Source organism: Haliaeetus leucocephalus, unplaced genomic scaffold, assembly GCF_000737465.1.
Source record: "Haliaeetus leucocephalus isolate CR32 unplaced genomic scaffold, Haliaeetus_leucocephalus-4.0 Scaffold587, whole genome shotgun sequence".
Classification (NCBI taxonomy): Eukaryota; Metazoa; Chordata; class Aves; order Accipitriformes; family Accipitridae; genus Haliaeetus; species Haliaeetus leucocephalus.
This window is the reverse complement of record NW_010973023.1, coordinates 722,733-741,660: the sequence shown is the minus strand read 5'-3', so window position 1 is coordinate 741,660 and position 18,928 is coordinate 722,733. Positions and strand designations below refer to the sequence as shown.

Genomic DNA, 18,928 nt, shown 5'->3' with positions numbered 1-18,928 from the left:
AGCGCTTAGTCGTTCCGGCAGCGCTCGGCGCCCAGGCCGCTGGAGGTAAGGGCGGGGGAAGTGGAGCCTCAGCCCGGCCGGGTTTGGAGGGGCTGCGGGGCGGGGGAGGTGGTGGGCGCCGCGGGTGTCCGTGTACCCCCGGCCCGTGCAGGGTGACAGCCGCGGGAGGATGGAGCAGCGTGGCCGCCGCAACCGAGCTCCCTCGGCCCGCGCTCTCCGTCGCCCCGCGGCCTCCCTCGGCTGCATCCCACCCTTTCTAGGGATGTCATTTTGGGGGGCGGGACAGGGGGGATCCTCTTCTCACACCCCACCTGGCTTTCCCGTGGCCGGGTTAGCGGGCTGGCACAACTGCCGTGGGGGACGGAGGCTGGTGGTGTGCGGGGAGGGTCCGAGACTTTGGAGTCACCTGCGTGGGGCCACCGCAGCATCCCATCGCCAGCACCGAGCACCGCTCGCTTCTGGGCTGCTTTCCCCTGCATGCCTAGGTGTGATCCGGAGCTGCATGGGACACTTGTTTCCCCAAGTATTATTATTACTCTTTTTCAAGTCATAACTGCAGAAGAGAATTTAAATGTGCTGGGCTCAGTTGTGCAAAGCCCCTTGAGGGTGTGGGTGTTCTCCTGCGGTGGCCAAAATGGCCTGGAAGGGGCCATGCTGCCCGCTTCTCCATGCTGGAGAACCAGGCTTGTCCTTTGACACAGGAGGGGTGAAGGTGTGTAGGTGACAACCCAACTAGCTGTCCTGGCTTCTCCTGGCATAGCTCATTTCCTTCTCCGCTCGGGAAGGGCAAAGCCCCATTTGCCCGCACCCCTGAGCTGCTCAGAGAGAGGCAGGCCTGAGTGCAGGCAGGACCGGGCTGCAAGATGCTCTGGGTGGCAGAGGGGGTGCTGAGAAGTTCCCCAAAGTGTCGAGGGCTTGAACGGTGGCACGCGGTGCTAGACTGCCCTCCTAGGCAGGGATGCTTGTGCCTGTTTGCTTTTTCACAGCCTGCAATGGGTCCTGGGCAGGAGTTGGGGTGGGGAGGGTGCAGTCCTGCAGGCTGGGTCGGCTCCAGTGGCAGCTCTGGCTGTCTGGAGCAGGATTTCAGGTGCATCTCCTTTCCTTCATGCCATAACTCTAGTGAACTAGCAGGGACTGGCCACAGCACACGTGCCTGGTGGGTGAAGGGGTGATGGCCTGCAAGAGTTTTGCAGTGCAGTGGACACACAATGCAGTTCCAGCTGCCTTCACAAATTTTTAGGATATTGTGCTGTCTGCAGAGAGCGCTAAAGTATTTTTTTAGGAGCACAGTGTGGCTTTATTGAATTTGTCTGGTGGGTTCCCCCCACACCTCCCAGCTAATCTGGGTGGGAATCAGAGCTTGGGTTACAGCAGCTAATCCCAGACTATAGAGAGCCTGGCCTCATAAAGCTGTAATCTCTGAATATAGCCATCCTTCTCAGCAGGGCTTTGAGCCTGGGAGGCCATATCGGTTTCAGATTTTTATTACTGCGCTGGGGATGCGAAAGCACACAGGCATGCGGGCGGCCCCGGACAGATGGATGCACGTGCATGCAGCAGACCTGCTCTTGGAGTGGAAGCAGGCTGAGATTCGGGCTGAGCATCATTTGTGTTCAATAAGATCCCCAGAGCGGCTGTGAGCCCTCTCCTAGCTGCTGTCCTAGGCTGGTGGCCCTGTTGTGTCCCCAGCATTTGTGTGAACCCCAGCTTCAAGGGCTTTTTGCTGCCCTGTTGCTGCCTCTCTGTCAGCATTGGTGATCTGTCGCTCCGCAGCCAGGTCTGAGTTTCTTCCCTGTTAGGGGAAGTGCTGGAGGCTTGGTGGTGGGTGTTCACAGCCCCATCCTGGAGGTTGGCTTGAGCTGGGGTCTTGAGTTGTGGAATGAGCCCACTCCCCTTGTTGGACCATGTGCCTTCCCAGAAGATGTCCAGACCTACCTGTGCTACTTCTGTGGGGTATTATGGGGGTAGCCTGGTGTTCTTTCTGCTCTGCTTGCCTTGCTGTCCACAAATACCAGCAGGACACGGTGGCCTGTGCTACGGGGCTGGGAGTTTTGTGGCTTTTAGGGATTTTGCTTTAGTTGCTGTGGGATTTTGAGATACAGAGATGTGAGGATCGTGCTGCTTCTCCCCATGCTTGAGAGGCCTTGAAAAGCGTTTGTGCTGGCGACACAGCGCTAGTGGTGGGACCCTGGATGAGGGCTAACAGGAAGACCCATCCCTCTCTCCTACTTGCAGCTCTGGACTGAAGCAAGCATCCTGGGAAGCTGTGCCTGTGCAGCGCACATCCCTGCTGCCTGCACCGACCTGGTAGTACAGGCAGCTTGAGGGTGGCCTGTGTCTCTGTGGGGGGCAGGATCAGCCCTTCTGCCTTGCATAGACATGGGTTAAATCACCCTCTCCTTTCCTGAGCTGGAGATGGGGGATCATCTGTCCCAGGACAGAAAGCTGCCACTGTCTCGGCTCCCTCTTTAGCCAGCATTTTAGCAAAATCCATGCTTAATTCGGTTTGAATCTCAGCTCTGTCTTTCAGCAGTACAGCAGGATGAAAGCCTGGAACCCTGCATAGGTTTGAAGTGATAGGCTAGATCTCCTTGCAGGGCCAATTTGGGCCCTGTTTGTGGAGAGATTTGATCTCCTCTAGATGTGTGCACGGCCCTCCTCATTGTTAGTGCCACCAGCTTCCCCTCCACTGGGACAATAGTGCCTTGAGTCTTCCCCGGTAATCTCCCCCCTTATCTCCCTTCTCTTCCGTAGCCTGTATCCCCGGCAGGTGGGGAGGGTGGGAGGTTTGGGAAGAGCCAATTATGCAGATGGAGGAGCGAGAGGTGCTGTGTCAACCAATGTCCCTTTTCAGGGAGCAGGGGTGAGAAGAGGATGCTCAGGCGGCAGTGTGTCTGAGCTCTTTCCTGCTCACTGTCCCCTCCATGCTCCCATTAAGCCCCACCAAGAGGTCCTACGGTGGGGTCGAGGATGTTCAGAGATACAGGTGGCTGTGGGAGTAGTTTCCCCCTGTTGCTCTCTCCAGCCACTTGCTCATGCTGGTGTTGCCCCCAGGGCTGGGGCAGCATCAGGGGCTACCTCTCACTGCTGGGGCTGGGAGTGTGGGGAAGAACAAGGTGGCCACCTTTCCAGGATGCTAGAAGTGTCCACGGTGGGGACTACGGGTGGGCTGGCTGACCCATTGCTCTGGCTTAAGTGAAGCTATGGGGGAATGAGATGGCGTCCATCCCTTGGAAACCCACCTCTCCATCTTTATTTTGGCGTGTCCCAAGCCTGAGCCTGCGGACATGGGGCTCCAAAACGTGCTTGGCTGAAGTGTGGCAGTCACGGGCCAAGGCAGCTGGCTGCTGCCGTGGGTGGTACTGTTGGCCCTGTGGGGTGGGAGGGTCCCAGCAGGGGAGGCAGCATTTTTACGCTGCCCCAGAAGCACAATGGTAATTAGCAGCCCGGCTTCAGATTTTGTGTAAGCCATGTGGGTCTTCTGGGGCCCTTCTTTCTGCTGGTGAGGAAGTTAACGAGGAGCCCCTTGCTTTGTCCGCTGCCTTCCAATGGAAGAAGGCACTGAAGAGGCAAGAAAAGTAGATGTAGAAAAGCAAAACGGTGAGGAGGCAGCAGTTGTTGTGGAGCCAGCTGTGATGGGGGAGTATTTTATAAATCAAAGTGCTCTCCTAAAAAGAAAACTTAAGCCCAGCAGATCTACTCAGCGGTCAAGCTCCGACTTTTTTTTCTTTTCTCAAAGCTACGTGATAATTGTTAAACGCAGGGGATGCTTTGTAAAATAGAATTCAAGGGAAGGGGGAGGACAGAGCAGGATTTAAATTTAAAATTGGATGAGGGTACAAAGCCCCTTAGTTCCCCATTTCTGCTTAATGCAGCTGGAGCTGGGGTTGACGAGATGCTGACCACAGCTTGTGGTAAATGTTTTACGATACCGTGTATCAGCCAGATCAATTCTACTACACTTGAGGGAGTGCAGATAAAATGGCTTAAAGATTCCCCTGCTGAAAGCGATAGTATCATCATTTATGCTGGAGAAGACAGATTTAGTTGCCTGACATTTATTTGGCCATGGTGTACTTTGCGGATTTCACACCCGGGGACGATAGCCAACCTGATGATGTCAGGTGTGAGCTGCAAGAAAAAAAAAAAATCACACAAAAAGACAAAAAGCTAGTGCTGTTCCTCTTTTGTTGACCAGATGAGTTTTGTTATGTTTCTTGTTTCGGTGTTTTACTCCACAGATCTCTTTAATGGAAAGTGCCTTACAAGAATAGGAAATTACTAAACCAGTGTGTCCTGCATGTGCTTTGTGGTACAAAGATGACAGCAGAAATATCTCTAACTTGGGTCTTTTTTTTTTGTTCCTATTTTGCCTGTAGGTCACTCGGAACTCCAAAGCGAGCAAACATGAGTGCACTTGACTTGACTTCCATTCTCGATTTTCTGGAAACGGCCAACTTGACGGAGATCAACTGGACGTGCAACAACGGTGACTGCATCACGGTTGATGCGACAACATGCCCTGGCACGCTCAACAAAAGCGCCCTGCTATACACCCTGTCCTTCTTCTACATTTTCATCTTTGTCATAGGGCTGGTGGCCAACTCGGTTGTGGTTTGGGTCAACCTCCAAGCCAAAATGACTGGCTACGAAACCCATCTCTACATATTTAATTTGGCCATTGCTGATCTGTGCGTCGTCATCACCCTTCCGGTGTGGGTCGTCTCCCTCGTCCAGCATAACCAGTGGCACATGGGAGAAATCACGTGCAAGATAACTCACCTTATATTTTCTATCAACTTGTACAGCAGCATCTTCTTCCTGGCTTGCATGAGTGTGGACCGCTACCTCTCAGTTGCCTATTTCACCAATTCCAGCAATCGCAAGAAGAAGATAATCCGCCGCTGCATCTGCATCTTAGTGTGGCTTCTTGCCTTCTCTGCGTCTCTCCCAGACACCTATTATCTCAAGACGGTCTCTTCCAACAATGAAACCTATTGCCGTCCTGTCTATCCAGAGGAGAGCTTCAAAGAGTGGTTGATTGGAATGGAGCTCATCTCCATCGTGCTGGGCTTTCTTATTCCTTTTCCCATCATTGCCGTCTTTTATTTCCTCCTTGCGAAGACCATCTCCACCTCCAGTGACCAAGAGAGGAAGAGCAATGGGAAGATAATTTTCTCCTATGTTGTCGTGTTTCTTGTCTGCTGGCTACCCTACCATGTAGCTGTCCTTCTTGACATCTTCTATAGCCTTCATTTCATACCTTTCAGTTGTCAGATGGAGAACTTCTTATATGCTACTCTTCACATCACTCAGTGTTTTTCTCTAGTCCATTGCTGCGTCAACCCCATCCTGTACAGCTTCATTAACCGCAACTACAGATATGAGCTCATGAAAGCCTTTATTTTCAAGTACTCTGCCAAAACTGGTCTCACTAAACTTATTGATGCTTCCAGAGTGTCGGAAGCAGAATACTCTGCGCTGGAGCAGAATGCCAAATGACTGCAACCCCATAAAGAAACCTCCTTGACTCTCTGACCTTTGTTTTTTGCGTGTTGTGGGGGTTTTTTTGTTTGTTTGTTTGTTTTGTTACTCCCCCTCCCCTTTCCCAGTGCTTGTTATGAACGGGGCATGAATTCCAGCCTACAAAAGAGAAATAGCAAACTGTAATTTAAGAGTAGAATCAGGTGCAAAATGGAAGTGGTACCAAAATTAAGCCTTTTGTTGGTGTGTTTTATTTGATCTTCTCCTAGCCCAGTCTGGACTTCTCGACAATGCTATGCAAATGGAAATGACTTTCTAGCAGACAAAGCCATTGAGTACCATAGATAACATGCATTTCCAGGATAAGCTTTTTCTTCCATGTGTAGATTCCCTCTTGTTTCCTTATATATGTTATATATATAGTGTGTTGTATTTAAAAGCTCAAGACTTTATTTTCTGGCTCTTGGTGTACCTTATACAATTGTATTTGAAAGTTAAATATATTTTTATCATGTATTGGAAGTATATTGCTGATGAGTGTATCCAGAGTGCTGTAGTCCGAGTGTTAGGTTGCCATTTGGTTTCAACTATCGTGGGTAAGAGGATGCCGATAAATAGCAGAATGGAAATGATCTCTTATGTGCATCCTCCCTGGCTGGCACACTGTATTGACCGTAGCTTTATGTGGTGGTCATACCCACATGTCTGGAGCATGAAATGTATGTAGTGTAATACAGTTACCATCATGTTAAAATTAACAGTATTGTAAGAGTTGTTAACTCCTACACCTGTACTTCACAAAGCTGTATCCTTATGCACAGAGTGAATGATCTTACTTCTGAAGAGTTGTCTCTATTTGTAAGTTATTTTTGTAAAATAAAGATCTGGAGGAAAAAAAAAAGCTATGCCTACCAGTGGTTTGACTTGCTATCCTCCTCCTCCTCAGAAAATAAAAAGCCAGAAAAGAAGAAATCCCAAAGTCGCCTTCTCTCCTTTGTTTGGTGCAGGAGCAAACAGGTCAGTCTGTGTTCTCCTGATGTTTGTTGACAGTGGGCAGAAACCATTGAATGGAGGAATATGAGACAGCACTGACGCGTGATGAGAGGGGAAGGGGTGGGAGGAGCAGGTTTGTGGAAGGCTGTGCTGTTCAGGAAAGTAAAGCTGATGGATTTATAAGGTGAAAGCTATTGGGAGTGATGAAAGGCTGTGTTTGTAGCTTAGAAATAAACGTGGAAGGAAAATACGGAAGTATGCAGATAGAGTGCATATTTGGACTAATCTAGGTTCAGTTCTCTATGGTTTTTGCTTGTGATAGAATTTGGGGGTTAGCAGTCCTCACAGCATTAAATCCCTTTTTATCTCTTCTTTGTCATGGTTTGCATTGAATTTGCAATGCAATATTGTCAAAGTGTGGGGCAAGATTCAGCCGCTGCAGGCTGTATGAAGTAGATCTTTAAACCAGCGAAGCACTTGAATCGTGGTCGTCTTCATCTCAGGACAAGGTAACTAACATTAAATCAATGATATCTCTCAGCCATCACTGACTTGCTGTTGCTGGTTTGCATGTTTTGCAACTCCAGCACAGTGCTAACCGCTTTGCTGTGAAGGCTATGCTTAAATTCCTATTAAAGCATGCCCTCATCCCTCTGAGATCCCAACGGCCAAACAATTTTGTCATGACTGTATTTTGTTTCTTTCTACGTGTTAGCATAACTGCCTCCTCAAAGGTGATCCTATAAAAATAGATGTTTGCCAGCACTGCAAACTCTACTGTCCCCTCCTTGTACTTGGTGTTTCTAAAAAAACCACTGGTCCATACCCAAATAGAGGAGCCGCTTGCAGAGGAGGAATGCCAGCATAACTGTCACAACATTGCTACATAAGTATAGCCTTTTGTGCTGATGCTTCTAATAAGAGATGGGTATTTTGAGCTTCCCGTAAGCTTTTCTTAAGGTCCTGCTGAACTGTAAGGGAAGTGCTCCCTCATGCTGATAGTTAGAATTGGAGATGATGTGTTACTACTGAGAAATTAATGTTCCTGACTTAGCTGGGCATTGCTTCCCATGCCTCAGCATCCATGGGTGCAGCTGCATGTCCTTGCCAAAGGTGCTGGGTACGGCTCTGGCATCCCACTCCTATGTGCCTGCAGGGTGTTGCTTAGCTTACAGCAGCTAACTATTTCAGTTCAGGTTCCATCTCAGGCAGTATGTTGTTTTCATCTGATGCTGTAGCTGGTTTGGAGGTTTCAGTTGGCAGAAGCTCACAATTATTTTTTTTCTATTTTTTTTCCCCCCTCTCTGCAGTTTGGTACTCACAGCGCGGCATCAGCCCTGGAGATAATCCCGGGTGGTGCTAAGTGTCGGGGAGGTCCTGCAGACCCGGTGCCTAGACCAGACCAATAAAGTCTCCAGACCTCTTCCTTGGGGAGGTCAATCGTGGTGGGATGATGCCTTTTCCAAAAGCAGGGTCAGACTGAGAGAGCAGGTAAAGGTCAGGACCGTGACCCTTGCTGTCAACAGCTGTAGCATTGCACGTGTGGGTCCTTTCCAGCTCCTCGGATGGGAAGGCCTGGGCCTGAGCACCCACCTTGTCTCCTTGGCCCCTGAAAAGACAGGTGGAGCTGGGAGGCAGCACTGGGGCTTGGGAAAGGGTGCACGAGGTCTCCTCCAGGGATTGGCACTACGTGCATGGAGGTGGGCAGCCCTGAGGTGGCTGTGACTCTGAGAAGGGTGGTAGTGGGCAGGTGGTGGGACATCGGTGGAGGGCAAAACAGTGCAGAGGGACAGAAGGATAGAGTTTGTTGTTGTTGCATATTTCTCATTAGGACTTGTTTTTGTGCAGAAAATTCTCAAAAAACAAACTCTGGCAGAAGCATAATAGGAAAAAACGTGTGTATGTTCTAGGAGGCTTTCCTTGTGGCTTTGTGTGACCCAATACCCCAGCTGGTATTTGCCCGAGACCAAAAAAAGACTCCTTGGAGTCTGATGTGAGGGAATTGTCAGCAGATAACAGGTGAGTGAAAATACATGTCCTCAGGTAGATGTGACCATGACTTATAGTGATTAATGTGATGGCTGCTGTCACCTTGTTTGGCCAAACGTCCTGACCCTGCAGCTGCGGTGTTATGAAGGGTCCCTGCTTCCTCCTGCTGCAGGGCTGTGGCTTTGGGGCAGGACTGGTGGGCTGGCTGCCTGTGCCCATGGATCTCCCTTGTCCCTCTGACAGCTACAGGTGTACTTAAGAGTTCAGGTCTTGCCTTTGCAAGGAGGTCAAATTCACTATGTTAAGGTTTCAGTGGAAAAATGAGTAAAAATGGAACATAATCCATGCTGGAGCAAGTCCTGCTTCACTCTTGGGCTTTATGGCTGAAAGCATCCCAGCACTGTCAGACTCCACGTGCCTCAGAGGCAGGCACTGAGCAAATAAAAATACATCTGTTCTGTGAGAGAGAAATTATTTTTTTTTTTATATATATAGAAAGCACAGTCCTGCTTTATTGTTACTTAAACACAGATTTCCTTTTATGAGCCATAAACGACATTCAGGTGTAGCACAGTGACTTTAAATCAGCTCCTCTGGCAACCATCTAGATAATGTATTGTAAGAAATGCCTAACTGGCCTGTTTCTGCTTTGGCTAATTCATCGTTTCAATGCTGCTGACTTTAAATACTAGCCTTTCATGAGTTCACTGAGCATAAAAGCCATTTAAAGTTCCTAAGAAGCAAGAAATAACTCAGCTGTGAGCAATATTTAAGCACGTGGCGGCGGCAGCACTGCCAAAGCCAGCTCTTAATCTGTTTCAGAGAGCTTTTTGATGAGAAGAGTTGGGCTGGTGCTTTGAAAAGTGGGGCTCACTCCCTGTGTGATGGGGTGTGGGGCTAAGCAGGGCATGATGCAGCGGGGATGGGTTTTGGGGGGAACTGATGTGTACAGGGCCCAGGGTTTGCTTTCAGCCTCCCCTGCTCCATTACGGTGTGTGGCTGAAGAGCACCTTTGCCAGAGTCCGCTCTGATTCACACCCCGGATTTACAGTAGGATAATGTTGCTGATTTAAAGGGAGCTATCCAGGATTTACAGGGCTTTTTATAAGTAGGATAAGGAATTTTAGCCATAATCCTGTGCAAATGTATGGGTGTGAGTGCAGATGTGCGCATCTGCATCACTAATGCAATGTAATACCCATGTACAGCCATAACGCAAAGACTTAATAATAGCAACACAACAGATAATAACGATGTAAATTTGCTTTTGCAAAAGTACTTGCATTACAGGGTTATAATATGATTCAAACCGGGCTCACAAAGATCCTGTGATGGATAATCCAGCTGTAACCCTAAAGCATGTGGCCGACTCTTCTAACACCCACTGTCAAGAGAAAAATCAGTCGCCTTCCGTTTTGGTAGTTGCTGTTTGAAAAAAATTCACTTTTTTCATGTAAGTCTTGATCTATTTGGTTTTCAGGGATTATGTGGAATACAGGCAACGCTTTAGCTAAAGGTCTCTATCCCGGAAATGTTAAAACTTCATAGTACCAAAGAGATACAAACATCTCAGTGATGCTGCGAATCCAGGGAGACCACTCAATCCTATGGCTAAAATATTGAGCAGGTTGCTCTTCAGCACTGGGGCAGGATGCTCTTCAACATTGGAGTGAGAGTATCAGAATACGGCCTTTCTGGTTATTTACTTTACCAAGCAGGTATATATCTTTATAAGAAAGTGCTGGGAAACCAACTGGACCCTTTGCAGATGCCAATGGGCTTAGCTCGGATGTGAAGTAAAAAATCAGTGCAACTCAACAGGTCCACTTCAACAGAGGGTCTGGGCCGCTGTACGTCGTACACTTCTTGACCTCATCTGGTTTTCAGCCAACTCTGATGATGGATGTTTTTGCCTCTCGCCTCTAGGTTAGGAGGGGAAAAAAACCAAACCCCTATCATGTTTGCTGTCTGTACAGTGCTATTTCCAGACTAAAGAAAAAGAGTTAAGTTACATTTTAACAGAACAGTATCAACAACAGCAAAGGTCAGGAAACTTTTAAGTAAAGTCACCCTATCGATTGCAACAGTGAAAGGACAGACATCAAATACTTTGCCATGAAAGGCTGAAAAGAAGTAAATTCAGCATGATATATTGAAACCCAAGCCTCTTTCATATGTTGCAGAGCCTCTGACATAGCAGGTTTACTGTTCAAGCTGAGATATGTTGCCTTGCCAACATATATTCTGAGTTACCCAAGCAGATTTAATGTTTTTGCAGTAGTGACTTTTCCCTTTTTTGGGGGACGCTTTTCTTTTTCTTTTCAAAAAATTGTTGCAGAAGATTTCAAACCTACCTAGGAAATGACCTTAATCAATTTAGTTCCACCGATGAGTATGAAAACTCAGATCTTTCCTTTTGCTTTCTCCAAACATTGTCTTGCTTGCATTGAGTAGGGTGACCGAGTCACAGCTTGATAGAAAAGTGCGTTTTTGTTTGTTGTTTTTTTTTTTCCATCCAAGTGGCAGCTCTGTTTTGTCCAGAAGGATTGATGTGACTGACAAGTGTTTTGAATTTCTAAGCTCCAAGGTCTCAAAATGCATGAAAAGCAAATGACACACACACAAAAATGTAAATCTTTGGAAAACAACACCAACTACACACACACAAAAAAACCCCAATTCTGCAAAAGGGTGACAGACGCTGTATTCATTCTTTCCCCCCCCTCCCCTTTTTCTTTTTAATAAGTCAGTGTTTCTGGGCCACCTACAGGCACATTTGTGTCTTCTGCAGCAGGGAATTGGGATGCACAATAAGCCAAAGTCACGGTCGTTGTGCATCAGGGTGGGTCTATCTGCATCTCAGGGTTATGGCTCCCATCGCCACCAGCTCGCCAGGATCTGTTCCCATCAGCTCCGTATCGATAAGGGTGATGCTGTGGGTCTTAGTCCAATGGGCACGTGACACTTGAATATCCTCATTATTTAGGGCTTGGGTTGCAGGAGAGTGAAACCACCAAGCCAGGCTGTGCAAACACAGCTGGAGGCAGTGCCTGACCTACAGAGCTCACGTCCCAGCCTGGTTGAAGGTGGGTAAGGTGGGCTTTGAGATGGGGGAGCCCTGCTGCTCCCAGCACTTGCCTGGTGTGCATGGGTTGGTGGGGGGTCCCAGACTGCGACTAAGGCCTCCCCTGGCTGTCCCCAAACAGGCTCTGCTTTAGTTTAGGTCTGTGGGATGCTGCTTCCAGAGAGCAGGTGTGAGAGGGAAGGAAAGTCAGATTTCTGGTCTATGGACCAATGAGCTGGCATCTCCCTTCCTCCAGGCACCCCATCACAACCTTGCTGTCACTTGTTGGCCTGGATAACGACTGGGGCAAAGTGGATTTGCTCAGCTCGGGATTATCCATGACAGCCATATGAACCTCCTCTAGAGGGCATTTTAATAATTTTTGCCTCCTTTCATCAAGGCCTGGTAAAATATCTGAGACCACACCACCTGAACGTAGGACGTGACTTCATGAAGCAGCTTGTGAGCCCTCTGTGGCCATGCCACGCTCCCTCCGGGCTCTCTTTTTCCATGTGGCCTTGTTCTAAAACCAGTGCAGGATGAAAGGTATGGGAATCCTGCACTGTGTGGAGGATGCTCAGCTCTGGAAGATGTGGTCCGGAGCTCTTGTCTCTAACCTAGCTGACTTGTTCCAATGACTGGCTTGAATTTCAAGGTTGCCCTGTTGCTTTGGTGGGAGGCGGGGGTGGCAGTTTTATAAAGAAGAGTGGTGATGGAGAGAAAGTTTTTCTTCTCATTTCCCGTCCCGTCTGGCCCAGTGAATGCAGTGTTTTTGGTTGAGGGGTTCGAAGGAGTGAGGGAGGCAGTCAGTCGGAAACACCGATTCTGCAAGCTCCTAAGAGCCACCGGCTGCTGCTTCCTCTTGGTTCAGCTCGACCGGTTCATCATGGACTGAGGTGGCTGCTTTAATGGGAAGTTGGCTGGTGGAGGAGAATCTATACCTTCCCTTTGCAGTGAATCAATAAAAAGCTGGAGTGTTTTGGATTCCTCTTTGCAGGAAAGAATAGCCCTCATTGTAAGGCTAGAGAATAAAATAGCAAAGAGAGAGGGAGGCTCTTCCCCATGCACGCTCCAACTCTCTTGGCTGAGAGGCAGCTTTGCTCTGCACGCCTGGGCCACGTTTGATTTTGGCATTACTTGAGGCTTTCTAAACCTCGCCTGAGAGTTGTGTCTTTCTATGGAGGCGAACTCCAGGCATTGTTTGTTCAATTTAATTATGGGATGAGGGTGATGGAGCGTAGGAGATCTCTGGGAAAGGATGAAAAGTGGGTGTTTAGCGAGAAAAGCATCAGCAGCCCCGATGGCTTGCTATCACGAGCTGTTCTCCAGGCACCATCTCGGCTCTGCCTTTCAGCCTCATCATTCCTTTGCACCTGGTGATCTCTTGGTCCTGCTTCTGCAAAAGATGCTTCAGGATGAAAGCCTGTATTTCAAGTTGGAAGCTCTCTGACAGATGGACATCCTAAGTATCTGAGAGGGGTGACTGCTTGGCTCAGCCCAGCCCCCTGAAAGTCTGGATGCAAACCTGAAGTGCATTAAACCTTCTCCAGGGAGGGCGGTTTCACACTTGGAAAGCTTTGTGAGGTTTCCAGTGTTTGCTGCTTCCAGTCAGGCTGAAATCCAAAAGTGCAAAGGCCTGTGAAAATGATTAATAAAGAACAAAAACCCAGACCCTGAAACAGGTTCAGATCTGCAACTCTGAAATTGTAGGCTTGCAGAGGTCTCACTTTTTACTCAGGTAGATTTGCTGTTTTGAAGCTGAAAACCCATTCTTCAAACTGGATTCAACCCTAGGTGCTGTTTGTATAAGGGTTAAGAGCATCTCAAGGTATAAATTGCCAGTGTCCATCAACATCAGTGGGTTATACTCCTTTATCTGGCTGGGAAGTCTGGTCTGGGTGGTTCAGTAGAAGTAAATGGGATTTACTTGCATGGGTGGGTAAGTGCTTCTGTACATCTAGCCTTCTCCCTGCAATTTGCCTTTGTTCTTGATGGCAACCTCTTTTATCTTATGTCAGTGAGAAAGTCCCAGACACCTCTTGGCCTGGATTTCTTTGTATGAGGCTTCTTGATTCCCCTCTGTTCTGCGAGACCAGCAGCTTGTTGCCTGTGGTGTGTGTTGGACCTAGGAGGTGTTTGGGGGAAGGGGAAGCTGTTTCCCATTTGAGCCATCTGCATTGCTTGTAAGGAAAGTCTGCCTTACCAAAGGGTAGCACCTCTGGAGATGGTACAGCCTCAGAGATGAATTGTCGTCATGCAGAATATAAAAGGAAGCAAATGCTTGGGATTATGAGTCAAGTTTTGGTGATGATTTAGCATTGGCTGGAAAGCAGCCCTGACTTGAAGGGTCCTTCTCTTTGGCCATGCATCTTCTGATCTGCTTCCATGTGTTGAGTGTTGTTACTCCAATGCAGAGATGGGTCCCATGAATAATAGGACATTCTGTATATCAGCAGCTCATTGTCTCCATCACGGGATGCCCGCTCCTGAGTTACAGGTGGTACTCCTGTGCTCATGGCTGGTATCCAGGGCAAGGCACCTTGGCCTGGCTGAAGCCAATGGAATGTCATTGACAAATGGGAGCTGATCTCTGCTCAGCTAATCCTGATTTTTAAGATCAGACCCCAGGGCCTTCGAGGGGTTTCCTGTGACCTCTTGTAATCTTCAGCTGTTCAGAAAGTTGGGGCATCTGGCAAAGGTACAGTGAGCTGTCTTGAGGCCTGTTGTGTGGCTGGCATAATTGAGGTCTCAGTCTGACGTACTAGGGTAGCAGCAGTCGTTAATAAGAACAATTATATGGTCATCAATAGAAGAGACTGCTAGCACTTACTGAAATTGGCTTCTTTATACTATTTGTACTATATATATGCTATGCTATATATACTAATATTGAGCTAGTCCTGGGAGTGGAGAACATGGCAACATAGAGCACCAGAAATACTACTTGGGATCTCACAAATCTCTTCTCCTTTCCTCTGGTGAGTGACCAACCACTTCCACTTTACAAGGCATTGGATTACGTCCACGTCACTTAGGAGCTAAAACTGTTTCAGCTTGCATGGTGATGGAAAAGGGAACTTTCAATGAACTGCAAGTTGTCAGATTTGTGTAACACAAGTAGTACCTTCCTGCAGGGAGTCGTCATTAGCCAATTTAATTGCCTTCCCCGCTTCCATTGACAGCTGAAGTTGTGCATTAGGGGAAGACAGCAAAGGAGATATGTTCAAAACAAGACTCCGGGGTAACCCAGCATCCCATGCCTGTAGGAGAAGAAAGCTGGAGACAACTGATGGGGGAAGAGCAAAGCCATTGACTGTTTCCAGAACCTGTGGTTCACAGGTAAGGAGGGGTTTTTTTGCCCTTTGCTGCTGCATGCTGTAAGTTAAGCTGCCATCTTAACCAGGAGCATGTTCAGTTCTGATTTAGAGTCAGCTGAGGCGTTGTTTGAACTTTTTTGTAGTGCACAGCTTCTCTGTTTGGTTGCTCATCTTTGTTTGCAGGGGGTGAAGATGAGAGTGTGGGTTTGGGAGAGCCAAGGAGCCCACGTTGAAGTGGTAGGGTTTTGCACCATTCTTAGCAGCAGCATCTGCTTGATAGCCATCACTGTATTCGTCAGGATAGACAAAACTCATCCGAGGTGTTCTGCTGGATTGGCTTGACTGTACTCTTTCTCTGCCTCATGTGGTGGCCTTCTCCTCCTCCTGCAAACATGGGGCTGATTCGTGCCCTGCATTTCCATCGGTTCCAGGAGCCTTATCTCTGCCTTGCAGCTGGGAGCAGAGCAAGGCTCTTGTCCTATCTTTGGTGCTGCAGGCACAGCTCTGCACGAGCCGGCACCTGAAATCCTAACAGCAGGGCTGGTAGCGAGCACCAAGTTCTCTGCTCATCTTTTCCCTTACCCTTGCAGGTCCATCCCAGTCAAGGGTCATTTCTCTGGGCCCCTTCACAAACATGCACAAGCGATGATGCTTTGTAAAAGCTGTTTCGTAGCCATACCAGCGTGGGAACAAGAGCAATGTGTGTTTCAAGCCGGCTCCCTCCCTTATGCAGTGATGCTCTTGCTGCCTGCAGTGGCCCCATAACCAAGGCGAGGTTTGTAGGAAGTAATATCTCTTGTTAGATTAGCTGATAGATTTGGGAAAAAACAGACAAGCCATCCTTCAGGCTAAAAGCGTATCTGTTTTTCCGCAGTCGTATTGGCGCTGGTTTTTCCAGTGGTATCTGTGCATCACATGTAACCAGCTCATAGAGGACATGCACCATGGTCTCCATGCTATCAAACACTGTGAGACACTGCAGGAGTTATATGCCTGTTATTGGCAGCAACCTGTGATCTGGTAGAGTCCAATTTTTATGCACCTCTGTCTGAAAGCCCCTTGGTAGATGATCCCGGCTTGGATGGGGGCTTCCCATCCATACTCTGTTATTCAGTCACTTACAAACAAGCGAGGTAGAAAGCATCTCCCCTTGGTAGAAAGCATCTCCCCTTGGTAGAAAGCATCTCTTCTCGTGGTAGAAAGCATCTCTGGAAGCGCATTCCCCAGGCAGCTCGTGAGAGCACATAGCCCCCTTCTAATCCATGTTTGACAGACTGAACTGGCTTGTTAGGAAACTCCTCCAAGATAATATCATAGCTATTTGAAGTCTCTTTTGTTTTATAGTTTAATCCACTTATTTCCATACCCCCCCCCGCCCCCGGCTGCAATAGCAGCTAGTTGTTTCTGGGCAAGTCTAATATGGGTTAGTAATATATCATGGGATAAAATTATAGGTTTTTCTTTAGTGCCAGACATTTGGAAGCATCTGGTTAGATAGAGAAGTACCCAGCATAGATAAATCATGTTTAAAAAGCTTGTAATTTTTTTTTTAACTGCTTTTATTTTTTTTATTTTTTGTGTGCTTCCGCCTCCTGGGGCATCTCCCCAGCTGGCTGTGGAGGAGTGATTGTCAGTGAAAGCCCAGCCCAGTGGATGCTCTGCTGGAAAGACAAGAAAGTAGTGGAAATGCTCTGAATTCAGTTTTATACCTCATTTACTAGGGATTGCCTTTAAAAGCTGATTCTTCAGCTGAAGTGGGTTTCCTTTTACTCTCTTGGCAAAGGAAATATTTTGCACAGGGCTCTTGTCAGAGCATCTGTTCCCTTCATTTAAAAACTGGCTTTTTAAGCTATGCTTTTAAAGTGTGTAGTATAGCAGTGTTTATATAATAATTCCCTGCTCCCTTTTATGATAGGATGCTCTCATCAGCTGCATATACCTTTGTCTGTTGGGACTGGAGTTTTCCAGCTGAGGTGTCTGCCTTGGACTGAGTTCTTCTGGGGAAATACCAGCTCAGAGTGAAACAGTAATTTCTGAGAATAAGACTGTGGAAAACCAAATAATTTGGTCCACGTTGAAGCAAGCCTGGCTCTCTCTTGTGGAAAAGGCAAGGAGAAAAAAGAAGACGTATTACAGCTTTTCAGTTAATTCCCTGAATATGCCTATACATGGACCATGTTTTATCCTAACAGTGTCTTCCTCTGCACCCAGGAATACAGGGCAGAATTGTCCTTACATTTGTGCAAGTGCGAGGGCTTTGGCCTGAAAGAAATGGATGGCCTGTCGTTGGGCGGAACTTGATCTCCATTTGGTGGCTTCCTAGGATGAAAAGAAGCAGTGAACTGGCTGGAAACATGATTAGTTTGCAGTTCGTGCTTTTATCATGTCTGAGACTTTTTTTTTTTTTTTTTTTTTAAAAGGCAGACCACATCACAAAATGGAAGAAGGTATATGGTTTCCATAACACATAAAAGCCTGGATAAGCTAATCACACTAGGGTGTCCCTAGGGTAGTCCATCATCCTAAAACCACCAGGGATGTGAAGTTGCCCACTAGAAGGACAGAGCTGGTTTTGTTCAGGCAGCAGGATCTGCAGTGGCCCGGCAGGCAGCCTGTATTTCTGGCAAGGAGCAGCACCAGTGAAGAACTGGTGTGGTTGTCAGGGAGGGAGCATCCAAGTGAAGTAGGCGATGGGCAGCTTGGACTGCTGGGCCACCTCCAGCCTGGGACTTACAGTTTGGGAAGGAGAGGATGGTTCCTCTGTCCATGCCTCCTTTGCTAATTGCTGCTGAGCCAGGCCATCCAGCGTTTGCAGGTGGAAAGATCAGCTCTGTCAGCATCTGCCTTTTGGGTTCATTTCCCTTGGTATTGTTAGAGGGAGGGGGTCAAACTGTTTTTTATTAGAGACTTCACCCCAAACTGCAGTGATCCTGCAGCACACGTGTCTGCATGCGAAATGACCGTGGATCAGTAAAATGCAAGGTCAGAGGTGAACGAGGTGGGAGTCAGACTGTATTTCCAGGAAGATGGTCTGCTGTATTTGGCCAGAGCTGAGTCCGGTTGCAAACGACGAGCTTGCCCCGCAGTAATCTTGTCTCCGGATTAGGGGTCAGCAGCCAGGCAAAACCCAGCTGCACTTCTCTCCTTTCGTATTTGGAGATGCCAAAGGGGCAGCAGCTATGGGACACGTCCCTCGAGGAGCTGTGTCACTCTGTCACCCTGCAAATGGGTGCAAGAGTGAATCATGAATGCATTTCCCAGCCTCTGATAGCAGCAATGGGGTGGGGGGACAAACAGCTTGGGGTGCAGTGAGCTGGCTGGCTGCTGTCCTAAAAAGAAGACCATGGCATTTTTCTCTCCAGGGTAGCCCTGAAAGTGAAGATATTTAAGGGTAAACAACAGCAATAAAAAAGATGCATTTATGTGAGCTAGAGCCCTGGCCTGTTGTTCGTCAGCTAATCGGCAATTAAACTCTCCCAACAGGTTGTCTGCCCGTACGTGATAAGATAGGACGGTGTGAGTGGGGTATTATTGATAGTTTCTGGACGCACCGTGTCCTGGGGATTTACACTGGGGAATGATGCAAGCAGACATCTCCCCTGGAACACCCTTTATGTTCAATTCACAACTGATTTGCTTTGAACAAACCAAGATGCGTGTAATCTGCATGAGAAAAGCTTGCAGAGGGACAGGGGCTCAGCCAGCTTCAGCTGCAAGAGCTGATCCAATAACGTACTAACTTGCGTGTGCGTAGCGTAACTGGGTGGGCTTGGAAAGGCCTCTTTGGCAGCAGCCCAGCTTCCAGGGAAAGCATGAGAGGCAGCTGACTTCCAGACCAGGTTTGGTAGCTGAGGGCTGAAAACTCGCTGGATTAGCAGGTCCTGCAAGCCCAACTTGCTAGGCAAAATTTCTCTGAGCTGATTTCTGCAGGGCTTGATCTCTGTATTTATATGTCTTGAAACAAAGAGTGGCCGAAGCCTGCAAATGACATCGTTATCACTAATCATACAAAGCAAAAATGAGCTTCTGCAATGCTGCCCTTCCTGGGACAAAGGCAGGTGTTTTGATGATGGCGGGGCAA

General features: G+C 48.1%; 1 protein-coding gene across 1 annotated transcript; it reads left to right on the top strand.

Annotated features, from left to right (window-relative positions):
- Positions 1 to 6: 6 nt before the first annotated feature.
- ACKR3 (atypical chemokine receptor 3) lies at positions 7 to 6,379 on the top strand. The gene is made up of 2 exons (XM_010577894.1): positions 7 to 45; positions 4,380 to 6,379. Exon 2 carries the CDS (start codon positions 4,408 to 4,410, stop codon positions 5,500 to 5,502), a length of 1,095 nt encoding a protein of 364 aa, XP_010576196.1. The 5' UTR covers positions 7 to 45; positions 4,380 to 4,407; the 3' UTR covers positions 5,503 to 6,379.
- The last annotated feature ends 12,549 nt before the right edge of the window (positions 6,380 to 18,928 follow it).